The sequence below is a fragment of the Petaurus breviceps genome, unplaced genomic scaffold, assembly GCF_028583685.1.
Source record: "Petaurus breviceps papuanus isolate PSGF00001 unplaced genomic scaffold, PetGlider_PUasm1.0 90734, whole genome shotgun sequence".
NCBI classification, from domain to species: domain Eukaryota; kingdom Metazoa; phylum Chordata; class Mammalia; order Diprotodontia; family Petauridae; genus Petaurus; species Petaurus breviceps.
In genome coordinates this window covers 3,946,550-3,972,415 of record NW_027187327.1, presented here as the reverse complement: position 1 = coordinate 3,972,415, position 25,866 = coordinate 3,946,550, and the positions used below count along the sequence as shown (strand labels likewise).

Genomic DNA, 25,866 nt, shown 5'->3' with positions numbered 1-25,866 from the left:
ATAGCTTTATAGGACTGCACGTTAAAGTGAAGGGTTTTGGGGATGGCTGGGTGGCACAGTGAATAGAGCACCAAGTTCAAATCAAGCCTCAGACACTTGACACACTTACTAGCCATGTGACCCTTGGGCAAGTCACTTAACCCCAACTGCCCTTCCTCTCCCTCCAAAAAGCAAAAAAAAAAAAAAAGATTTATTTAAAAAAGTGAAGGGTTTTTTTTGTTTGTGTGTTTATTTTGGGTTATACTTTTAAGGATAAAAGTAATCTGTAGTCATTTGTAGGCAATAGGGAATTAATCAGTACTCAGATTGGAAGTCAAAACACCTTGGTTCTAGTGCCTAGCTGGGTGAATTTAAGCAAGTCACTTGATTTCTCTCTACCTGTTTCCTCAGCTGTAAAATGAGGACCAGATATTTTTAAGGCGACCTATTTCTAAAATTCTTATCTCACTTATATTACTTTCTGGAATGAAATGTTATATTTGCCATATGGCTCAATTCACCAGAATATTTCCTTTTTTTGCTCTGATACTAATTTCATCTAAGTAGTTGTTGTAACTACTACATTTAAGTAGCTGGGATTGGGAAATGTACAAACTTGATGCTTATCCTGTCATATGTAAAAAGAGAACATGTAACTTGCAATGTAGTAAAGACCCATTGCAACTTTCTTTTTTTTTTATTTTTTAAATGCTTTATTAACTTCTGATTTACATCGTTCGTTTCCGCCAGATTTTGAGTTACAAATTTTCTCCCCGTTTTTCCCCCACCCATCCCCCCAAAACAGCAGTCCCACAGGATATCCCCACCTCTGATCTGCTCTCTCCCATATTTTCTCCCATACCCCTTTCAACTTTTCCAGTAGGGCATGGTGGATCTCTATATTTCCCAATTACATGTAAAACAATATTGATAATAGTATATATATATTTAAACATTTGATTTTAAAACTTTGAATTCCAGATTCATTCCCTTCCTCCCTTATCACCCACCCTTACTGGGAAGATAAGCAGTTCAGTATAGGTTGTACATGTGTGGCTAATGCAAAACAATAACATAGCAGATATATTGTAAAAGACTGACTATATTTCCCTCCCTCCTATCCCACATCCCACTTGTTCTATTCTCTACTTTGATCCTGTCCCTTTTCAAAAGTGGGTGCTTCCAACTTCCCTCCCCCCTAGCCTGCCCTCCCTTCCATCATCCCCCCTCACATCCTCTCCCCCCCCTATTCTCCTGGAGGGTGAGATCCCCTATTTAGTGTGTATTTCCCTCCCTCCTCAAGCCAGATTCAATAGGAATAAGGTTCACCCATTCCCTTTTGCCTTCCTATTCTTCCCCTCCATTGTAACCATTTTCCCTCGCCTCTTCTGTATGAGATAGTTGCCCCACTCTGTCTCTCCCCATCTCCTCTCATTATATCCCTCTCACCTCTTAATTTCGCCTTTTAAGTATCATCCCTTCCTGTTAAATTGGTCCCGTGCCCTCTATCTATGTATACCTGTAAACATATATACACACATTCACATATGTATTCATATTCCTGCATACCCTCATATAAAGACATATATATATATATATATATATATATAATATATATATATTTCTAATCCCTTCAACTACTGAGAAAAGTTTCATAAGTTACAATTATTGTTTTTCCATGTAGGAATGTTAATAGTTCAACTTTGGCCAAGTGGCTCAGCAAGCAAGAGCACCGGCCTCAGTGCCGGAACGACCCGGATCAAATCCGGGCCCAGACACCCAGCACCACACCCAGAAACAACAACTGGCCGTGCAACCCCAAGCAAGCCACTCAACCCCAATTGCTTAAAAAAAAAATAGTTCAACTTTGATAAGTTCCTTATGATATCTTTTCCCTGTTTACCTTCTCATGCTTCTCTTGCTTCTTGTATCTGAATGTCAAATTTTCTATTCAGCTCTGGTTTTTTCAGCAAGAATGCTTGAAAGTCCTGTATTCCACTGAATGACCATATTTTCCCCTGAAACAGGATACTCAGTTTTGCTGGGTAGGTGACTCTTGGTTTTAATACCAGCTCCCTTGACCTCCGGAATATCACATTCCAGGCCCTTCGATCCCTCAGTGTAGAAGCTGCCAGATCCTGGGTTATCCTGATTGTGTTTCCACAATATTCAAATTGTTTCTTCCTGGCTGCTTGTAATATTCTCTCCTTCATCTGGGAATTCTGGAACCTGGCTATAATATTCCTAGGAGTTTTCTTTTTGGGATCTTTTTCAGGAGGTGATCGGTGGATTCTTTCAACCTCTATTTTGCCCTCTGGTTCTAAAACATCAGGGCAGTTTTCTTTGAGAACTTCCTGGAGGATGCTTTCCAGGCTCTTACTTTGGTCATGGCTCTCAGGCAGTCCAATAATTTTTAATTTATCTCTCCTGGATCTATTTTCCAGGTCAGTGGTTTTTCCCATAAGATATTTCACATTGCCTTCTATTCTTTCATTTGTTTGGATCTGTTTAACAGCATCTTGATTTCTCATAAAGTCATTAGCTTCCATTTGCTCCAATCTAATTCTGAAGCAATGATTCTCCTCAGTGAGCTTTTGAGATTCTTTTTCCATCTGGCAAATTCGACTTTTTAAGGCATTCTTCTCCTCATTGCCTTTCTGAGCCTCCTTTGCCATTTGAGTCAGTCTGTTTTTTAAGGTATTATTTTCTTCAGTCAGGCTGTTGACTCTCATTTCATAATTTTCATGCATTGTTCTCATTTCTCTTCCCAATTTTTCCTCCACTTCTCTTATCTGCTTCTTAAGGTCCTCTATGGCCTGTAACCAGCTTGTATTTTCCTTTGAAGCTTTTGGTGCAGGAGTTCTGACTTCACTGATTTCCTCCTGTTCCATGCCTTGCTCCTTCTTATCCTCAAAGTAGGAGTGTAATGTTGGAATCTTCTGTCTGCTTTGTTTCCTTTGCCTGCTCATTTTGCCACTCAATGATTTGACTTTTGGGCTTTTTGCCACAGTAGGACTCTGCCACCAGACAGGGGAGTTTTCGTCCCAAACGCTGGGGTTTTCTCAGCTGCCGGAGGTATTAGATGGGTGCCCTCTCTGAGGTCTCCACACACTCTGGCAAGCTGGACACACACCCCAGGACCTCCACCCTAGACTGCAATCCAGATCCAAGAAGGTTAAAGCAAGAGCAATGACCCCTCGGACTGGTGCTTGGTCCCCCTACACTCTGCAGGCCAGGAGCTGAAGCCGCCACGTGGTGCTGGCAGGCTGTGCTGGCGTCTCAGCGGTTTCTCGACCCGGGGGTAAAAGCCATGCACTCCCACTTACTGGGTCCCAAAGTCCAGAATGCACTGGCCTCTCACCTTGTCCTTCGCATCTATGTGTTGATAAATCTGGAAACGGCCACAGCTGCTGCTGATCTGGAGTCCCTCTGGCTGGCGGCTGGTCAGGCCCGCCCTGGGGCTAAAGCCTCGGCGTGGGGCTGGGCTCGGCTCCCAGAGTGCTGCGTTGGCTGATTCCTGCCAGCCTGCCGGGCTGTTCTCAGCAGGAGGTTACCTTCTCTGTGTCATTTTGTGGGTTTTGCAGCTCCAAAGTTTGTTTAGAGTCCCCTTTTTACATGGATTGGGGAGGGTGGAAGCCGGAGCTGCGGGAGGGTCATGCTTCTACTCTGCCATCTTTGCTCCGCCCCTCCCCCCCCCATTGCAACTTTCAAATAAGGATTTGGTAACATAGAATAATTTAACTAACTAGAAAAGAGCTTCCATTCCTAAAGGATATGTCACTACTTAAAATGAACATATTTCATGTAACTTAAAGAACTTTAGTAAGAGATCATCTTGGAAGTGCTCATGATTACAGAGAATTATGCAGGAAAATTCCATTTATTGACTTTTTAGATTTCAGCTTAATTTTAAGGATTTGCAACTTGTATCTAGAATAATAGATAAAAGGCAGAGTCAAAATGGTGTTGTAGAAGGAAGGAGTACAGCTTAACTCCCTCCTTGCCCCGCCTTGGGAAATCCAAGGGAAAAAAAATCAAAGTAAACCCTTTTTTTTTTTTTTTTTTTTTTTAGCTTAGGCTATCTAAGGGGGACTGACAGGTCTATAGACACTGGAGACAGGATCTGGCCAGGATGCACAGAACATTCTAGCTGTCAGGGACTGAAAGAGGGCCAAAAATGGGCACCAGGCTAGAAATACCAAGGCAGGAAATAGTGTTAGGGGTCCTTGAACTAGGTCAGAGTTCAGGAACTACTGCCACTTGGAAATCCTGTTATTTAGTACCTAGTTCTGGGTAACAGAACCAGTGCCGATGGAGGAATGGGGATGACTTTACATATAAAGGAGAGGCTGAGGCCCTAGCTGAGCAATAAATGAGGAAAAAGGTCAGAAGGTAAACAGGAAAAAGAAACCATAAGGAATTTATTTAAGTTGAGCTATTTATATTCCTACATGGAAAAATGATAATTTTAACTCCTAAGACTTTTCTCGGTATGAGGATAGTTGAAGGGAATATACATGTATGTATAGGAGGATGTGTGTATATCAATAGGTATGTGAGTGTGTGTATATGTGTGTACATGTACACATAGACAGAAGGCACAGGATGAGCTGAATATGAAGGGATGATATCTAAAAAATAAAATTAAGAGGTGAGAGAGGAATATATTGGGAGGAGAAAGGGAGAGATAGAATAGGGTAAATTATCTCATATAAAAGAGGCAAGAGAAAACTGTTACAAGGGAAGGGAAGAGTAGAAAGGTGAAAGGGATTGGGTCAACCTTACTCTCATTGAATTTGGCTTAAGGAGGGAATAACATACACACTCAATTGGGTATCTTACCCTACAGGAAAGTTGGGGGAGAAGAGGATAAGATGGGGGATGACAGAAGGGAGGGCAGTTTGGGGGAGAGGGTAATTAGAAGCAATCACTTTTGAAAAGGGACAGAGTCAAAGTAGAAAATAGAATAGGTGGGATAGGATGGAGGAAATATAGTTAGTCTTTCATAATATAACTACTATGGAAACGTTTTGCATAACTATACATATACAGCCTATATTGAACTGCTTATCTTCCCAGTGGGGGTGGGTGAAGAGGGAAGAAGGGAAAGGATCTGGAAATCAAAGTTTTAAAAACAAATGTTAAAAAAATCATTTTTATATGCAACTGGGAAGTAACATATACAGGCACTGGTGTATAGAAATCCATCTTGCCCTACTAGAAAGTTAAGGGGGAATGGGGGAGGATACAAGAGAGAGCAGAGTGGGGGTATTTATTAGGCTCACTATCTTGGGGTGGGGGTAGGGGAAAGAAGGGGAGAAAATTTGTAACTCAAAATCTTGTGGAAATGAATGTTGAAAACTAAAAATAAATAAATAAAAGATTAATTACAAAAAAAATTAGCTTGTGGTTCCCAAGACTAATCCGTCCCTGATATCTTGGAATAACATCACACTGCATACCCCAAGAAAGATACAGAAGTATCCAAGAGTATAGAAGTTACCCTAACATAAAGTCCAAAATCAAGAAGAAAGCTGGGAGAATAAGGAAAATTTTTAAAAGGGACCACCATAAAGAAATAGTACGGTGACAGAGAAACTCAAGACACAAACCCAGAAGAGAATGACATGAAAATACATACAAGCAAATTCTCATAGAATTGTAGATGAGGCATAAAACAGGAATAAGGCAGGTTATATGGCTATGGCACTATTTAAATTTCCCATTATTTCTGATGGACAAAACAAAGAGTAGATTTATATTCTAACTTTTAATGGACCAAGATTTATTTCCACATCTTTACATTCTTTTCAGAATTGCAAGGTAATGTTAGTTCTTTTTTTAAATCAAATATAAAACCCTATATGTCAAATAACCAATATAAAAGTATGTCTTCCAAGGACTGAGCCTTTCATTAATTGGAACTGACTTTTAAAAATAAAATTATTCTGTTATCTTTAGTTCTTACATTGCCTAAATTTTCCCCCTTTCCCCCTTTAGGGTTCCCTTTCTCTCAGACAGCCATTCCATACAAAAATAAACAAACAAAAAAATGGAGGACTCCAGGAAAATGGTAGAATAAGCCAGGAAATTACCTGGCTCTCCCAAATCCCCCAACAAACTATTTAAAATCATGCCTCAAAGTGAACTTTAGCATGGCAGAAATAATTAAAAGTCAGGGTAAGGCAGTTGTCAAGCCTAAGACAGCTTGGGAAGAAGTTAAGAAAGACCTGACCATCTGTGGTGCTAGTCTAGCCTGAGTGAAGTGATACCACTGAATCAACAAACAATAAACCCTGGAGACAGCTGTGTAGGTGGCAGTCTCAGGTTCAGGAACTTTTACCCACAGTCAGTGTGGGGTTCAGATGACTGATCACTGGCATTGGGCATGAGGCTCAGGTACACTGACCAGGTGCAGTCCCAGGCTGTGGCTATTGCCAAGGAGGAGCAAACATACCCCATTGATTGTGGTTGCAGAGGGACAAGGGCTTTGCTGGCTATGGTCACTCACAGGCTTCCCTGGTTTGGGTTTCAGGGCAGAGAGGTGAGTTGAAACTTGCAGCCTAAAGAGGGACTTCAGGGAGTAAGAACATTTGAAGTGATAGTGTTTCTGGGGGCTGTGATCATGACTCGGGAGGAGAGAAATATCTGAAGTGCACTCCTAGAGAGAGCTCAAAAAACAACATGAAAAACTTGAAGCTTGAGACAGTATTCCTCACACCTTGGGACTAGAACCCAACTCTACTACACAGTTAAAAGCCAAGAAATAAGTCACTAAAAATGATAAAGTAAGAGAGTAAGAACCCAACCATAGATAGTTACTATGGTGACAGAGAAGATCTGGGTTCAGACTTATTACATTTAACATCTTCCCATATGGGAATTTAAACAGTTTAGCCTTATTAAGTCTCTTATGATTTCTCTTTTATTTTTTACTTTTCATACTTCTCTTGAGTCATATTTGAAAGTTGTATTTTCCATCACATTTTACTCTTTTCATCAGGAATGCTTGAAAGGCCTTTATTTTATTAAATATCAATTGAGTTCCCATTTTTCTCTGAGGCTTTGTTTGTGACTGTTTTGACATCATTGTCTTTTTTTGAGTTTGTGTCTTGATCTTCTCTATCACCACAATAAATTTTTATGGTCAGGTTCTTTTTTTGTTGCTTGTTCATTTTTCCAGTATATTTCTTAACTTTGAACTTTATGTTAAAGTTGGGTTCTGTTCTTGAAGTAAGGGAGGGGCACAGCCTTAAGCTTCAGAGTTTTTTGCATTGCCATTTTCAGAGTTAGTTAGGGCGGGAGGGCAGGGTTGCATTGGAATTTTTGGGTGCTTTTGAGGTGGTATAATCCAGGGAGAAGTGTTATCACTGCTCCCTTGAAACTGGAAGTGATGCTGCTCCTCAGGGCCCCTTGGGACAGGAAGTTCTTTTCTCAACCCTGAAACCACGACACAAAAGTGGGTATGGGCAATGGAGATTGCAAACAGAATCCTATCCTGTACCCCGGTACTAGCACAGGAGGTCCCCTCTGGTCTTTTTCTGACCAGTTACCTGATCTCTGTACCATTTCTGGTTTGAGAGTTCTTGAAGCTGCTGTTGCTGCTGGTGCTACTTCCAAGGCTCACAACAGGTGTTGCTGCCATGTGGGCTCTGAGACACTCCCCCTCTCCCCCCACGTTCACAGACCACTCCTTCTGACTTCCTGATTTGTCTTAGCCTAGAAAAAATGTCACTTTGATGTTTTGTTGCCTCTGGTGCTCCAGATTTTGATTTGAGGTGTTACTTTAAAGTTGTTTGAAGGGAAATATTGGGAAAGAGACCTTGGCTACTTCCTCTACTCTGCCATCTTGGTTCCTCCCTCCAGAAGTCCTCCTAGTAAACATTGTCTTTTATATAATTATGGTTTCTACGATTGTTTTTACTCTCTCATTATTTAGAATTTCATGATTAATTCTCCATTTTGGTTTGTTTCTTTTGCTTTTGCTCCCTAAACTGACTAATGATTTTATTATAGTGTGGGCTATAAAGTGTGTGTTAATAATTTCTGCCTCTTTACTTGTACATTCAATACCTTTGTGTTGTAATAAATGGTCAATTTTTATAAAAGTTCCTTGTGGTGTTGAGAATATGTATATCTTTTAGTGGGTCTCATTTAGAAGACACCATAAGATTTTTATTTCTAGCTCCAGCAATTTGTTCAATTCTATATTGTCCCTCTTATTTGTTTCTGTTACATTTGTCAAAATCTGAGAAAGGGACACTAGAGATTTCCATTTTTATTGTGTTGATGTCTATTTCTTCTTGTAATTAATTTTTTTTCTTCATGAAACTACATGCTCTGGCATTTGGAGTGTATAAATTTAATGGTGATATTGGTTTATTGTCTATAGTTCCTTTAATATAATGTATTTTCCTTGTTTATATGGGTTTATGTTTGGAACATTTATTTTTCTTTGACAGCATGATTACAACTCCTGCTCTTTTGGACTGACCTGAGACATAGTAAATTTTGCTCCATCTTATCATTTTTATTCCATGAATATCTTTGCCTTTTAAGCTTATTTCTTGTAAATAAAAGATTCTAGGTTTTATTTTCTTATTCAATCATTCACTTTCATTTTATTAATTGTTTTGCCTAATAAATTTTTTAAAATTGAAATAACAAAAATATTCTTTTCATCCCCTTGCTTACTACTATTACAAAGAAAAACAAAGCCCTTGTAAAAAATATAAATAGTAAAACAAAATAATTTGCCACATTGACCATATTAAAAAAAATGTTTTTCATTCTGCCCCTGAGTTCATCACCTCTCTGCCAGGAAGTAGGCAGCATGTTCATTGTGAGTTCTCTAGAATCTCACTGCTGGTCTTTGTGTCAGTCAGACTTCTTAAGTCTTTCAAAATTGTTTGACTTTACAATGTTATTATTGAATTATTCTTGCTCTTCTCACATCCCAGGGTTCTCCACAACTCATCCTCCTTCATCATTTCTTATAACATAATCATATTCTATTACATTTATATACCATAATTTGTTTAGCCATTCAATTGATGGGCACCTTCTTCATTTTCCACTCTCTGTCACTACAATAAATTGATGTACTTATTTTTATACTCATGGATGTAGATATGAATTTTTGTCTTTCTTTTATCTCTTTGGAATATAGGCTTAGTAGTGGTATCTCTGAGTCAGAGGGTATGCACAACTGGGTAACTTTTTAGTCATAATTTCAAATTGTTTTCTAGAATGTGTAAGCTAAGTCACAGCTCCACTAACAGTACCTATGTGTGCCCATTTTTCCTATAATCCCTCTAGCATTTGTCTAATTTTTGGTCAATTTTTTCAGTCTGATAATTGTGAGGCAATCAAAATTTAAAGTTATGAGAGTGAAGTTTATATTTTCTCCATTTGTGTCTCTAGAACTGCTTATTTTCTAAATTGGAATTTCTTTTTTGTTCTTCCTCTTTTGAGACAGTATTTTGTCACTGGAATTATTTTTTTTTTTAAATCTACCTTAAGACCAGTCTACTTAAATAGCCTCTCTTCTCTTTGTTGGCTTGATTCACTCTCAAACCTTAACCCCTTCTCATTGGTCACCTTTCCCTCTGATTTTGGAGTCTAAGTTAATTTAATGATTCTTTTTTTCTTTCTTCTTTCCATTTACTTATTGGATTTTCTCCCATTTCCTCTTTATTTTTTATCTAAGCAAGTTAATTGGAAACCATCCCTCTAACTTCTTTAGTTTTTTTAAAATTTTCTTCACCTTTTTCTAAAAAATATTTCTGTACCTTGTTCTCTTCATTAATTCTCTTCCCTCTCTGTTCATTTTAAACTTTTCTTCTTTGATATCACATCATATTTATCTATCCCTTCTTTAGTCTTTCTTATGTTCCCTATAGAATTAAAGCTTATAAAAGATTAAATTCCAGTTCCCTCTTCCAACAATTTCTAGGTTATTGCCTATAAATCTCCTTTATTTCTATTGTGCTTCATGCATAGAAGTTTCTATTCCTGTAGGAATGGTAGATCTCTGTGTCCATTTCAAGCCCCTGACCTCCCCATGATCATTTTCTTTCCCATTTGACTTGAAATCTTGTCTCTGGGCACTTGCTATTTCACCCTACTGAAAAATGATTGTCCCCCAGTTACTCCAATTTTTCTTTTCCTGAGGTAGGCATTGTACATGGAGGCAAAACACTCTACACTCTCCCAGAGGAAGTGGACTCCCTGTGCCCCTTCTTCTGCTACAGAATATCTCTCTTCCTCATGGAAATATTCTTCATTGAGACCCCATCCAACAACTGAATCTGGGATCTCTCCCTTCCTATCTTCCCTTTGCTATTTCCCGCCCCCCCTTCTCCTGCATGTCCTCTTGCTGAGTCTAGAGGAGTTATTTTCGCTCCAGTGTTTACTATTAACTTGTTTAGGGTACATCATGATCCCCCTAAATTTTCTACCTTCCTTCTCCCCTTTCATGTCCCCTTCCAGTTTAGTCCCATAAAATACACTGATTCATTTGTAGATGGCGTTGTGTAGTTTAGTCCATGGTGTCTCAGGCCTGTTTCTCAACAATCCCTTCTCCTATTTGTTTAAGTTCTACTTTTATCTTTATGTCTTTTTACACTTTTAGAAAGAAATCTCTTAATGATCCTTCTGTTACTTCTTTTTATTTAAATGCCATAGTTATCTTTAACTTCCTAGTTCTTTTTTCTAGAGAAATAGAAAGATTATTTTGTTACTTGTGCTTTACTTGATGATTCTATTTATTTATCTTTCTCGTATTGGGTTTTTGAAAGCTGAATGATCTGATCACCCTTTTTCTTTTTTTTAATTTGGGGTTGCATCTTGAGCTCCTTTGTTTCTGGGAATATATTATTCCATTCCCGTCAGTGATTTCTAGCAGGTCCAGAATGGTCTTATGTTCTTCGGACTTCTTTTTGTTTATATATGAAGGCCATTCTCCTGGTCATTTGCAGAATCTTTGTCATTGGAATTAAATTTAAAAACTATGTGGTGTTGGAGTTTGAAGCAAAGGGATTTTTTCTTGAAATGATTTGTGAATTCTTTCAATTAGTACTTTGTCTTCTAAATTCAGTACTTTATCTTCTGCACTGGGAAGTTTCTTTGTATTCTTTCTTTCTTTGCTTTATGGAGAGTAATTGGGGTTAAGTGACTTGCCCAAGGTCACACGGCTATTTTTTTTGTGTTAAGTGTCCAAGACCGGATCTGAACCTAGGTCCTCCTGACTCCAGGGCCAGTTCTCTATTCACCTTTGTATTATTTCTTGCTTCATGGTGTGTTCAGATTTTTTGACTTGTCATGTTTTTTTAGAAAGCCTATGGTCCTTAAGTTGTCTCTATACATTCAGTCTTCTATGTCAATGTTTTGCTTATGTAGAGATCATGTGCTCTTTTAATGTCTTTTCTTTCAGATTTTCCTTCACATTCATATATTTGTATCCCTATCAGTTAGGTCTTTTGCTTCTTGGGAGAGACTTGCCACCATAAATTCAAATTTTCTATTCAGTTTATTATTTCAGCTTATTATTATAAATTCTGTCCTTTTATCCCTTTTAATTTCTTTCAAGATTATGATTTTTCTTTTAAACCACTGAGGAACATCCTTCTGTAGTTCTGTGCTGTAGTTCCAATCCACAAGGTTATCTGTTTCGTTAGGTATTGGTACACTTCCCTTTGTCTAGAAGTATTTATTCAGAGATGTTTACAATCCTTTACATGGGTTTGTAGTCACTGTCCCTTATGTTTTAATATCTTCCCTGTTGATTTACCTGGGTCTAATCTAGGTTTTTAACTGAGTTTTCTTTCTCCTGAGATCTTTGTTGGTTTTAGTCTTTTTTTTCTTTATATTCCCCTATGTTTCATTTTGGGGATATCACTTTTCAATGGTCTCAGTATCGCTGAAAATAAGTTCTTGGGGGATATAATTGACCCCACTTGAATGCTAGTCCCTCTTTTCTTAGGCCCTGTATAGCCCTGCACAATATTTCTCTCCTACCCCATTTTCATCAGTTCATTAGTTCCCTATCTGAGAGTGCAGTCTCAGAGAGGGAATCTATCCCTCATACACCTACTGCAACGTTTTAGGTAGATAGACAGAATTGAAGTCCACTGTTTGTTGCCACAGAGTGGTAGGGTGGGAACAGAGTCAGGTTGTGTGGGCAGAAACTGCTGTTATAACAGGGCTACTGTTGAGTGGGGCCCAGAACACAAGTCAATCATTAGGCTGTAAGTCCTGCTGGAGTGTGGGGGAAAATTGGGGGACAAGGGTTGTTGGTACTGCATCATCATACTGAAGGTTAGGCACTTTGTTCATTCATATGACTATTACCTTTTTAGCCTTCTTGAGAGCCTTGAGTTGAGGAAACAACTGCAATTGCTTTATTGATGCAGCATAATATCAATGTGGGGAGATTTTGGAAGCAGCAACTATTGAAAATGGCCAGTTTTCTATCTTGTTTGTCATGTGATGCAGAAGTCTAGTAACTAATTTTTTTGATGAAAAATATACCGCTAAAAATGAAAGCTTTTGTGCAAATATATAGGGTAGGCATAACTATGTTGTATTGAGATTTTTTAAGATCTCAACTTTAAGTTAGAAAAGAAATCCATTAGTTATACATATATACCTTAAAAATAGGGAATTAAGCTTCCAGCAACCAATATACATCTGAATAAACTAATTAAAAGAAAAGATCATTTTCCCCACTGCAGCAGCATATTTATTGTGCATAAATCAAGTGGCAGAGAATGAGGAGCTCAGAAGAACCAGTACAGATTGTTTACACAGATTACAAATCTATCATTATTACAGAACTAAGAAGCAAAAAGAAACTGTGGTTAATCCTATCAGACCATAACATTACGGATCTGTAGCAAGTACCTTACAATTCTTAAAATTGCAAATGCATTAAGAAAAAACACTGAAATGCCTAATTTTAATGCACAATAAATATTTTATGGTTTACAAAATTTTAAAAAATATTGTCTGCCACAGCCATACAGTATATATCCTGCACATGCAGTTTTCACATGTCAATAAAAATTTTAGAACCTTGTTCATGCTTTTGTGTCAAGCATTACAGTTTTCAACTTTTTAATAGAATTATGTCCAACACTTCCCTAACAAATTAATTTATGTAAAATGTATTATTTCTTTAAATGTCTGGACCTGTGATTTCTTCAGTAACGGGAACTTCCAGTGGGGAATCTCCCAGTGAGGTAAATTCCTCTAATGGTACCTCATTCATAATTTATAATCTTTGAAGAACTGACTGGGGTACTTAAAAGTCAAATGACTTGAACTCAGGTCTTTCTAACTTCAAGGCCAGCCTTCCATCCACTACACCATACTGCTTTACAAGTAATATGTATAAACAGAACATATTCTCTTCCCTGGTGAATTGGTCACATTTTATGTAAGTATTGCATTTCAATGGCAAATGTAGTTTTATAGTTCTGTCCTTTTCTATTACCTTTGACATTAAGCACTGTGAATTTCATGCTTTCAGCACCAAGGAGTCAAGAATATTGCACTAGAATGGGGTTGTACTATGTGTTATTAATAAATAATATCTGAACTTAATCACAACAAAATTATCACTATAAAACTAAACTTGTATTTAAGTGGAAAGAATGACTTTATAGAAAAACCTGAGTATACACTATTCATAAAACTAAGAAAGAGTAGTGGGTTTTGGAATTAATATAACTAATATTAAAGTGGAAGACTCCTTGTGTATGTAGTATTTTTAAATTAAAATTTATTTAATTTAAATGTTCTTTTCAATGAAGAGGTAGGTATATTTATACATATGAAATCTGTAACAGACACTAGAATCAAAACAAGGAAAGCCTGATAAAATCAACATATTCTTTTCTAACAGCTAGATGTAACTCTGTTGATATTGCTAATAAAGACAAGAGACGTTTCATGTTCCAATCAGACAATAATTATAATTTTTCATAATACATTTCTGACAGAAATAGAAATATTCAAAGGCTACCTTTTCCTCACAAAAATTTGTTTCCCCACAATCATTTGCATCACTGGTTATTCCAATAACCTTTGGGCTGATAAAACATATTTTCTGCAATGTTTTCTTATATTCACTGACACTGGACTTCACCAAACACTTAAGAGTTTAGAGTTATTACCAGATTTTCAATACCTAATTAGAGCAAAAAATGGCATATTCAGACCACTTTAGCAAGTAAACTGAAATCCAGAATACTTAAGATTGTTTATATTATCATTATGCTTCAACCCAGAAAATGGAAAGTGTTCCCTTTCAAATTAGGGCATGTAGCTGGTAATTTATACTAAAGGGTTCTTTGTGAGGGCACATATGTATACTAATGTCCTCATTAAACATAGTCACTTTGTGATATGGCTTATCTAGTTGGTTCAAAAACCAACTTTAGAAGAAATTGCACATATGCACAAAAAGATTTATGAAAATGCCATTATATTTTGCTAGTATTCTACTAGCAAGAGTTCTTCTGTGAAGAACCTTGTGGCCTGAAAGGTAATCTTCCAAATAACAGGATGATCCTTTAGTCTGGACAAAAATCAAAAGTTAACTAGGAGTCTTATTGTTAAAACAACATTTATAAATAAACATCTGGGTGTCTTACCTAACACTTTAGTTAATCTAAAGGATAACTGGCACAGAGAGAGAAGTCTCCTTTCTCTCTATTCCAAACCCTTATTTGCTTGTGTTTTTCCCTGAAAATTTTATCAAATGGGAAGTTCCTCACTGTCAACAAATATTAAGGCCTAGATTAAGTTACTCTCCTTTTGCTTTTCCATTATGCTTCTTTTTTCCATTCATCACTATCTGTTTTTCTGATTTGCTTACACCATTTGCTGAAATACCATTTGTTGCTGCTGTTCGAGTTTTTGATGTCTTGGGGTCGTTGTATGTTTGATAGTAGAAATTAAGGAACAGAAAAATAAAGCTGATGGCATAAGCAATGAGAGCCCAGTGCATCCATTTGGGGAAGGGGCAATCCGTATAAAGAGACAATGCGGTGTGTCCAATGGTCACATAGAACTGAACCTAAAAGAAGAAAGGCATAGAATAAGATTAAATTGAATGTGCACTATACAATTATCTTTTAAGAGTAGCATGGTTCAGTGCAAAGAGCTGAACTTGAAGTAAGGGCACCTTGGGTTGAATCTCAGCTCTGTTTCTACTACTTTGGTTACCTTAGGCGAGGGGTAGGGAATCTGCAGCCTTCAGGTCACTAGCAGCCTTCTCAATCCTTAAGTATGGCCTTTTGACTGATACAGTCTTTTTTTTTTTTTTGCTTTTTTTTTTGGGGGGGAGGGTAGGGTAATTGGGGTTAAGTGACTTGCCCAAGGTCACACAGCTAGTAAGTGTGTCAAGTTCCTGAGGCTGGATTTGAACTAAGTTCTCCTGACTCCAGGGCCAGTGCTCTATTCACTGCGCCACCTAGTGGCCCCTGACTGATTCAGTCTTAAGGGTCTAGAAGGCCAAGAGAGGCTGCAGGTTCCCCAATCCCTGCCTTAGGCAAATCAAATACAGCGTCTGTAGGCCTCAGTTTTCTCAAATGTAAAATGAAGGGATTAGATTAAGTGATCTCCCAGGTCCCTTCTAGTCCTAAATTTATGATCAAAGGTATATACCAATCTCACAAATGATCTTTGGGGGGAAACAACTTATTCACACTTAAAAAGTAAATTTCTGGTGCTATATTTTCCATTTTTATTAAATTTTACAACCTGATTATTTCCGGTTGTTCTAATTTTTTCCCCAGAATCCAGAGCTTTCTTAATCTGTATTAGAGGAATACATATAGTGTCCTAAAAGTCTTAGTGCAGAAAAGACTTAAGCTTATTAATGGCTTTGGAGACTTTGGGGATAATCTGTATAACTAAAAATATAGTGAAACTCATCATAGTCATTTTTTACTTAACAAAGGAGAGGTAAATAAACATTTAAAGACTTTTTATGAAGTAAATGGAAGCTTAACAAATTTAAGTCCTGAACAGATCTATAAAAAGATCCTAAAATTTACGCCCAAACTCCAAAATCATAAATCATAAAGTTGTCATTTGAAATCATGAAATGTTTTTTTTAAAGCACACATAACACTACTTATGTTATGAGAATTAAAGTACAGGTAAACTTATTAAATAAATAAATTTCATTGAATTATACAAGACTAACTTGTTTGGTATTTTGTAAAAAGGATTTATCCTATGCCAATGTTTTGGACAAGCCTATTCAAAAGACATTATGTTTCTTCTACAGAACAGAAAACAATTCTCCTTAAGTTGTGTGAGTCAAGTTTTTCTCTCCTTGGGTTGTAATCTTACAAAAAAAATTTTTTTTATTCTCGTGATGTCATGAAAAGTATGTAGTCAGAGAACCTGAAGTCCAGCCCCATTCTGATATTTACTACATTCATTACCCTTTGAAAGTCATTCAATATCTCTGGGACTACTTCCTCATCTGTAAAATGATGAGGTTGAAATAGATGACCTCTAAGGATCACAGAATTTAGAATTTAAAGGATGCAAGAAAAATTAAATTATCTCAAATGATTCCATAATTCAACAAATATTTATTAAGGCACCTACTATGTGAGGCACCATGCCTAGACTCTAGGGATATGGAAATGAAAATAAGATCCTTAAACTTCCAATGGCAAAAATCAAGACTTTTGATTGTCTCCAGTTTCACAATGATCTTCAGAACCTATGTCACTAAAAAAAAAAAAGGGTGTGTATATAGGTGTGAGTGCTTATTTGTGCTTTCACAATGAGAAATAGGTGTAGGCTATGAAAAAGAAATATACTCTCTACAATTTGTTTAGGATTTTTGCCTTCATTTCTTTTTTCGCATTACAAACTCAATATACAGATATGTATCAAAAAGACACTTGGATAATAGGAAAAGTAATTTATACATCTATGAAAAACATTTCTGACACCAAAAGCTTGGGGAAAAAAAAATTACCTACAGCACTTTGGTTGCAAACAAGTCCTTCACACCCAGTATTCTGAAAAGGTTGTGTTTCCTGTTTGGTTAGCTCAGCTATTTAGCAACTCATAGTAGAAATGAGTAGTATTTTCAGCTATGATTTCACTGATAAAATTTAATACAAGCCATGATTAAATCAAATTATAGTAAATGCCAAGCTTTGAAAAACAGTCATTAGTTTGGTTTCTGGATTAGTTTGACTGTGGGTAAATCCTTTGTTCTGGAAAATTAAGGGTACTAGGTCCATATACTAAGAGCAAATTACTCCAATTCTATTGCCGTGTCAAGATCACCATGAAATGATATTGGAGCAGAGACTGGCACTTTCTATAGCTAATTTACTTGTGGCACTTTTTTATTCAACAAATATATGAATAGTTAACATTTTTAAGAAACTGCAAGGTATTGAGGAAGATATAATGGTGAAAATCACAGTTACTAGATCAAGGCTTAGTAATTTCTGGTAGAGGTGATAAGACATTTAAAAATTATAATTCAGCAGAGTTATTTGAAAAGTAAGAACAAAAGCATAGAGAAAAGAAAAACAGGGACACAGATGTTGGGCAAAGATACTAAAGAATAACCTTTAAGTCAAAGTTTTTCAGTACTAAAAAAAACTACTATAGATTCAAGAATTTAAAACATTGAGTATATTAACTTAACCCTTCTCATCAGTAAAAAGGATCAGATTATCATAGATTTAGAGTTGAAAGGGAACTCAAAGGCAATCTAGTCTAAGGATCATAGAATCATCGATCTAGAACTGGAAGGTGCCTCAGTGGACATTTTAGTCCAACTTCCTCATTCTATGAATGAGGAAATTGAGGCCCTGATAGATTGCCTGTACTCCTCTTACCGGCCATGGCACTTTGAAGTTGGCCTACTCAAGTAGAAGAAGGCCTTGCATCTAGCAATGAACTCACACTTTACACGCAGACACAGACACAAAGAAGTAGTATTCAAATAGCTTTAAGGAGTAGCACCTCTGGCAGAAAAGAAAAGAGCCAGTGATAGACTCAAGAAAAAGTTAACTCTACCGTGTTTCCGCGATAATAAGACACTGTCTTATTAATTTTTTTGGACAGAAAACACCATAGGGTTTATTTTCAGGGGAGGGCTTATTTTAATGAACATTGACAGCAATTTTAATAAACAGGTAAATGTGAACAAAAAAATGTACCTTTATTCAATAAGCAAATCACTGGGGAAGAACAGGATGACGCGCTCACTGCTGCAGCTCTGATTGGATGCAGCTCGGAGCACGGCGTGCGTTTCACGGGGGGGAGGGGCGCGGTGCATACAGAGGGTACCGTAATGTAGCGTGTAGCGCAGGGGATCACCTTCACTACAGTAGCAATCTCAATAGGGCTTATTTTCGGGGGAGGGCTTATTTTAGAGGAATCTTACACAGTAAGGGGAGGGCTTATTTTCGGGATAGGTCTTATTATCGGGGAAACACGATATCTAATTAAGGGCTGAACTCTGAGGAAGTATAGATTCTAGAAGCCCAGAAAAGCAACCCACTTAACTTAATAGAAACTTATGGGAGAGAGAGGTGGGGCTCATAAGAGCTATGCAAGGAAAAAAGAACATCATGGCCCTAGAGTTGTGGAGGCGTGATTCACACGTGCTCTCTACACGTGAGACTTGCCATCATTGCACTCCAGTTTTGTACTCATTCTTGCCACATACACTGTGTACATCTGTGGGAGAGTGGGATCCAGGTGGATGGGGGAACTCTTTTGTAGCTACTGTTTTTATTGGGGACTTATGGCCTAACGTTGCTGGAATGCAGACTCAAAAGAGACCTGTCAGTCACATAACAGCTTTTCTATGAAGACTCAAACTGTGAGAAATTGTGAGTATGAATGCAAGTAGGGGGGGTGTTACATAAGCAAAAACAATTTTGCATGTTTAGTAAATGTTTCTTGACTGAAGTTGGAGAAAGGTGACTAATGCTAGTTAACTTTCTGAACTATAGCCCTTCTTATTTCTTTCTATAGCATTTAATTTATAGTGCTTGTCAATTTTCCAGTGTTTTCAAAATGCTTAATGCCATAATGTAATTGACAAGCACTATAAAATAAGTGGTATTGAAAGAAATAAGAGAAATATTCTCGTTATGAAAGCTACCTAGGATAATCACCTTTTTCCAACTTAAGTAAAAAATTATTTACTAAACACAGAAAGCCCTGTGCTTTGCACTGGGAATAAAAAGAGTACAACACAAACCCTGCTCTTGAGAAACTTATGGTCTAAGGGAGTGAACAATACATATACAAGCAAGTGCTATCCAAAGCATGAGAAATGCAAAGGAAAATTCTTGTAAAGTGCTATGAAAATGCCTTACATTTAATATTAATTCAGTTAGCTAGCTAAAAATTATGCTACTGATTTTTAAGATGTCACTTAACAGTTTCTATTATACCTTAATGAACAAATTTATTTTCATGTTTATTTCATGAAATGTTTTTTTTTGTTTAGGGAGGAAAGTATTATTTCTAATAGTTCAGAAGACATTAAAATGAAAGTGAACATGACTATTTTGTCCAAATGGGTCTATAATAGGGAAGTAACTTCAAAAGAGTTTCAACTGCTGAAGCTAAAGATGAAAGTACTTTTATTTTTAAAAGACAACCTAAATCTAATTCAAACACTTTCCATTAAACGATATTTCCATTTGGCTTCCTAGAAGGAATCTAACAAATATTTTACTTACCAGCTGCAATATGGTCAAGTATCGTTTCCACCACAGATATTTCTGAATCCATGGGCCAAATGCAGTTAAGCCATAATATGAATACATAATCACATGGATAAAAGAATTAAGCTGAGCTCCAAAAAATGCTGTCAAAAAACATAAGTAATAATTACAATGTTAAAATGGTTTGTTTGGTTAATCTTATGTTATAATCGCAACTCAATCAGAACCTCTAACTGGAATTTTGTTTTCATCAAGCTTTTATAAGAAAGAAGTAAATTATTTTAAATACATGCCTACAAGCTTTATTATGGATTTATTCCAAATTTTAGAGTATTTCCTGGGACAGTACAAATTCAGCCTTATCTCCTAAACCTTCTATGCACATAGAATTATAAAATGGTCATTATCAGACTAATGCTAAAAAACTGTTAAATCACTCCAACAGCTTCAAATCATCAAAGATTAAATAAACTTCATTATATTTCTCTAAAGAAGGAAAGTGCAAAAAGATAAGTAGTCTAGAGTAGAAATAACACTGGGCCAGGTTGAAAGAGTGGTAAATGGTGGGGACCATCATCCTACAGGTGGACCTGGCGGGAGATCTAATGTGGGGGTAGTGTAAATGGTCCCAGTAGAAGCAGCCCAAAGGTGAAGCAGGTTGATGGGTCCCCCTTCCTTCCCACGGAGGAAGAAGAGAAAGAGAGTGACAGTGGTTTTCCCTTCTCATCTGCTAATCCGATTAAATGATCTTAGTTATTAAATTTGATGGTCTTTTATCAGTCTTCACCCTTGTTGACTTTTCCACAGAATTACAGGATTGCAAAATGCTTTACATTCATTCTTTCATTTAACTCTCACAGCAATCTTGTGGTGTAGGTGCTATTATTATCTCCATTTTATAGAAGAGGAAACTAGGGAGCTCTAATCCCACATCACCAGCTGCTTCCTGGACATTTTGAACTAGATGTCCAATAGACATCTTTAACATAACATGTCCAAAACAGAACTCATTATCCTTCCCCCAAAATCCACCTCTCTTCCAAATGTCTCTATTTCTGTCAAGGGCATCATCATCCTTCCAGGCACTTGGGTTGTTAATTTCAGTGTCATACTAGACCCCTAATTTTTCTTCACTGCACATATCCAATGAATTGCCAATCTTGCCAACTTTACTTCCACATTTTCTATCCTACCCACTCTCTTCTCTATATTCACATAGGCACCACTCTAATTGAAGCCCTCATTAACCTTTGCCTAAATTATTGCAATAGCCTCCAAACTGATTGCCCTACCTTAAGTCTATCCCTTCTTCAATTCATTTCCACATAACTGGCAAAGTAATTTACTAAAATCATAGGTCTGACTATGTCACCCTTATTCAGTAAACTTTGGTGACTCCCTATTGCCTATAAAATCAAATATAAACTCGTCTGTTTGGCTAGTGGAAATTAGATGAAATGAATCTGCAGAAGATCTGATCAGAATATCATGTGGCTTCCTCTAAACTGCATTTCAGCAAGTAGATGAGTTGGAATGAGAAGGCAGATCGAAGGAAAAACCACAAATTTGGGTTTGACAAGGTACGAGTGGTGATAGGATCAGGGTACAAGAGATTCAGAGGAAAGGACAGCGTATAGGGTCAAGAATATAAAAGGCAGGATGTCAGTCCTCAGCAGGAGTGATGGACTGGTAGAACAGGGATGAACAGAGAGATTAGAGGTCACAATGGAGTTCCAATGTTTAGGCAGACAAGAGTAAGGCAGAGGGAGAGGTAGAAAGACAAGAAGTTTTCACCAAGGGAGGGAATTTCAGAATTCAGAAACATAGAGTAAATGAATCTATAGCTTATGGTGACAGCTAAGAAATTATTCTCCTTTGTGACTGTCTGAGGTAAAAAGGAATATCTGGTACTGGATCAGGCAGCCAAGGATGTGTTTTTTTAGAAAGCTCTGACATGAAGAAAGTTTGAGAGGAGGAGATAATAGAATAGAAGAGAGATTGTTATAACAAAATAGGAGTATAAAGATAATGAAAGATAAGAGAAAATAAACCCAAAGAGGGCTAACCTACATGGGAATGAGTTTGCACAATAACAGAAGCTTTCATCTCAGCACAATGCAACTTTGAATCACTGGAACAAGGAAAGTAGGAGGTAGCAATATGTGGTGAAGAACCTAGAGTCTTCTTCACACTTAACCTTGAATATATATTAGAAAATATTTGAAAAGATAATACTAATGTAAAACCCTCCCCCCAAGAAGGAGTTTCAACATTTGAAATCTCATAAAAGACAAAAATATGTGATTACCAGTTATTTTAAATAAGAATGGCCTAATTTCCTAATGGAGATATGTTTTTCAAATGTTGTAAAGCAATCTTTCTTTTTTGTTGTTTTTGTTCTCCTCCTCCTCATCTTTCTCCACCCCCACCTCCTCATTCTCCTCTAGTTTTCCCTCCTCCTCTTCTTCTTCCTCCTGCTTCTGGATAAGACATCTGACTTCATTGGTATAGAGAATTCTCTAGAAGAAAACTTCATCTACCAATGCAGATGTGTACCTGCTCTATAATATTCTTATAAATATTCCATAGCTTCTCCTTAGTAAATAATTGAAATTAAAATGCAAACATAATCTAAAATATCTAATTTGGGCATTTATGTAAATGGGGAAATGGACTTAATAAGTCTCAATTCCATGTAAAAAATATTTTAAGTCATGCCATTTTGGTGTTAGTGTGGAAAAAAAATTGTTCAATAATATTCACAGTCTTATCTCTCGAACTCCAAGGAATAAAACTAATGTTATATGAAACACTTGCTTGTTTAAATGGAATCAATGCATTTATTTTAAATAAAACTTTTCAAAAATAATTCATGTGTGATTAAGTTCACCATTCTCTCACCAATTATAATAAGATGACAAGAAAATGTAGAAACAACACTATTTACTCTATCCCTTTATGTTCTGAAGACTACACTGCTTCTGGCCTACACACCTTCACGCAAAACAAGGAAGGCTTACAGACTGCAGTTTGTCACAATTCCAGATGATCTGATCTTTCTCTAAATCATTCTCAATCCATCTGATCCTCAAAAGACTAGAGCAGTTCTTAAGGTCATATTAAAGGTTCAGAAGTTCTCTAGTATTGGTTTACATGTCTTAACACTGGATTAATTTCTTGATTTCAAAGATTCAGGGTGAACCCAAACCAGTTTAAGAAAAGATATGAACTCACACAGCTGACCTGGGGGACTTCAGACTGAAGATATATATCTTGGTGTCCTTTTGAGACTGATTCACTGGAAGGACACCAGAACAGAAGAACCAGAACAAAGAGATCCCTGGGTTTATCTTACTCTGAGTCTGTACAATGGGATACAATCTTCCAATGGCTACAGAAAGGGGCACAGGGCAAACAGTTCTCTACCATGTGGTTTTTCTCTTTGGTGTTGGACTGGTCATAAATATGGCCCTCTTCACTTACACACATTCTTTCAGAAATGAAATTAAATCAAGAAGGAAGTTAACTGACATGTCTATAAAGTAGTAAGTGCCACATTCAGACAGACCACCATTTTTCCATTACTTTCCTTAAGAAAATTTATACAAAATTCATATATTTCATATGTTGATTTCCTCCACTCATTGAAAATTCTTAAAAATGCTCACCTTGTCCTCCTGCCACCCATTTAATGCCAATCCACCACAATGTAAACATAGTACAGTGATGATAGACATGAAGGAAAGATACTTGGTTGTTTTTCTTCCTCAGGATGAAGAACACTGTATCCAAATACTCAACTCCTTTAGACACAAAGTACCACCACAGAGCTCCAGCTATCTGTAAAAAGAGGTAATTAAACATGTTTGTAAATGCAAAATACCATAACTATTCTTATTTCCAATAATTCTATAATTATTACATGATACGTGACATGATATGGATGCTCTAAGCATTATAGAAAACACAAAAAGCTCATTTCCCTCACCCAGAAATAACTGGCCTTGTAACCTTGAGCAAGTTACTTAACCCCAATTGCTTTAAAAAAATAAAATAAACAGATGTTTGAAAAAGCTCATTTCCTCCAAAACATTTGCTGTCAAAATATGTACAGCATGATACAAAGGTTAATAATCAGGTCTAAAACTGGATAAACACAATGATAAAAGAGCATTTCATTCTGCCAGATATCTGGATGTTTTCTCTACACAATGTTAAATGTCTGAATATAAATCAAAACCAAAAGCAATACAATTTTCTCAAGCTCTTTGGCCACACTTTTCAATAATTATTATAGAAATTTATCTTAAATTACTAAAGAAATTTAAACCTTAACTTTCTTTGGAAATATGTAATTCAGGTACATATGCCTAGCATACCTCAGAATATAGATACTTTATATACATGTACTTTACCACAATATATACTACATCATATAATATACAATACAATATAGATACTATGTCATGATATAGATACTTTAGCTAAATGTAATTTAGCACAATATATGGTCTCTTTTTTTAAAAAAATAATTCAGTAATTAAGAAACTAATGGAAATGGTTTGTATGAACTGAAACTAGAGGCAATAACTACTAGTAACAACATACTGAGGGCTTCATAGTTTACTTTATATACATTATTTTATTTGATTCTTACAATGACCCTCTGAGGTAAACAATGTAAGTAGTAGCCTCATTTTGTACATAGAGATAACACAGACAATAAACATCTGAGCTATGATTCAAACCTAGGAATTGAGTCCAATTCCTGTGCTTTTTTTTTCAATATAGCTGCCACCAAAAGGCTGCTGTGTATACTTCTTTGATAGTTAGATAGGTCTGCGATTTCATTGATGAGCATATTCCTTTCAAACATATATTCATAACATTCATAACAGATTCTCCAATAAATCCACCACAAAAAGTCCAGTCAATATTCTGGAGATTTTCCTCTATAGCCCCTAATTTTGTATAGATACCAGTAAAGAAGATGGCCTATTAAAAAAAAAAATCAGTATCTACCCAGACAATATCTCCTCCCCCCCCCATCTTACATTCTTCTGATAATATACTTTATATCAGCTTTTATCCACAATCTTCATTTGTAATGTATTTCAGTCTGCTCATGTCCACAATTTTCCTCCACTGACTTTAGGTAATCCTAAAATTTAATTCTTCAAAGACTATTGTATTCTATGACTTGTATCTATAAAATAGCACTATGAGAATTTAAACGTTAAAAACTATGAACTTTTGTTTGGAGGAGAATGTTTGAGTCATCGAAATAAGTCCATAATTTCCTAAGGGCCATCCAGTGCATTCTATTTATTTATTTATTTATTTTTGCTGTTTCAAGGGAAGTTTTTGATTGATTAGAATTATCACCACAGACAACACTTGGTTTTGCCCAGGACTTCTTTCTTGAATATATTTTTAAATGGGTATTCAAAACCATGACCTCCAAATAAAATTTTTCTCACAAAGGTGACATTTAACTAGTTTCTCCTAGTCTTTTTTTTTTCCTGGACACAAATATTTGAAGTTGGACTAATGATTTTCTTGGGTTCTTTTTCTATGTAAGATTTTATGAAAGTTAATTTTGGGATGAATTTTGAGCCTTATTCTCCCCTGCAAGGTCGTTGTGATAGTCATCTTAGTCATATGAGCTCTCTCTTGCATCTTTTCTGATTTTTCCAAAAAAAAGAATGTTGACTTGTCTTCTATACTACACTACACACACACACACACACACACAGAGTTTTTCCTTCAATGTGGGCTGTTCTCTGAATGAAACATTGCCATGTGATTTGCATTTGTAGGGTTTTTCCCCTATGTAAAGCCTGTGTTGTATAATGAGATGTACTATACCACAACAATTACATTTATAGGGTTTTTCTCTCTCTGTAGTCTATAAATATGTATAAAAACTTATAGATACATATAAAATTATAAATGCAGTTAAAAACTTGGTTGATATCTGAATTCTATTTCATATTAATATATTTATAACATTTCTCTCCCATCCTCATACTTAGACAAACAATATATATTTTAAATCTTGTCCAGTGATCACATTTATAGGAATTTTCTCAGACAATGGGTTCATAAGAATAAATTTACTCAATACCCTCAAAATCATATTGCTTCCAGC

At 36.4% G+C, this 25,866-nt stretch overlaps 1 protein-coding gene across 1 annotated transcript in view; it reads right to left on the bottom strand.

Annotated features, from left to right (window-relative positions):
* Nucleotides 1-12,698: 12,698 nt before the first annotated feature.
* Nucleotides 12,699-25,866, bottom strand: part of ELOVL4 (ELOVL fatty acid elongase 4) — a 55,910-nt gene continuing 42,742 nt past the window's right edge. Inside the window, exons 4-6 of the mRNA XM_069066965.1 lie at nucleotides 23,384-23,555; nucleotides 19,731-19,858; nucleotides 12,699-15,061 (exon numbers count right to left, since the gene is read on the bottom strand). Coding sequence (XP_068923066.1) covers nucleotides 14,789-15,061; nucleotides 19,731-19,858; nucleotides 23,384-23,555 — 573 coding nt within the window. The 3' untranslated portion in view covers nucleotides 12,699-14,788. The remainder of the gene's footprint in view (nucleotides 15,062-19,730; nucleotides 19,859-23,383; nucleotides 23,556-25,866) is intronic.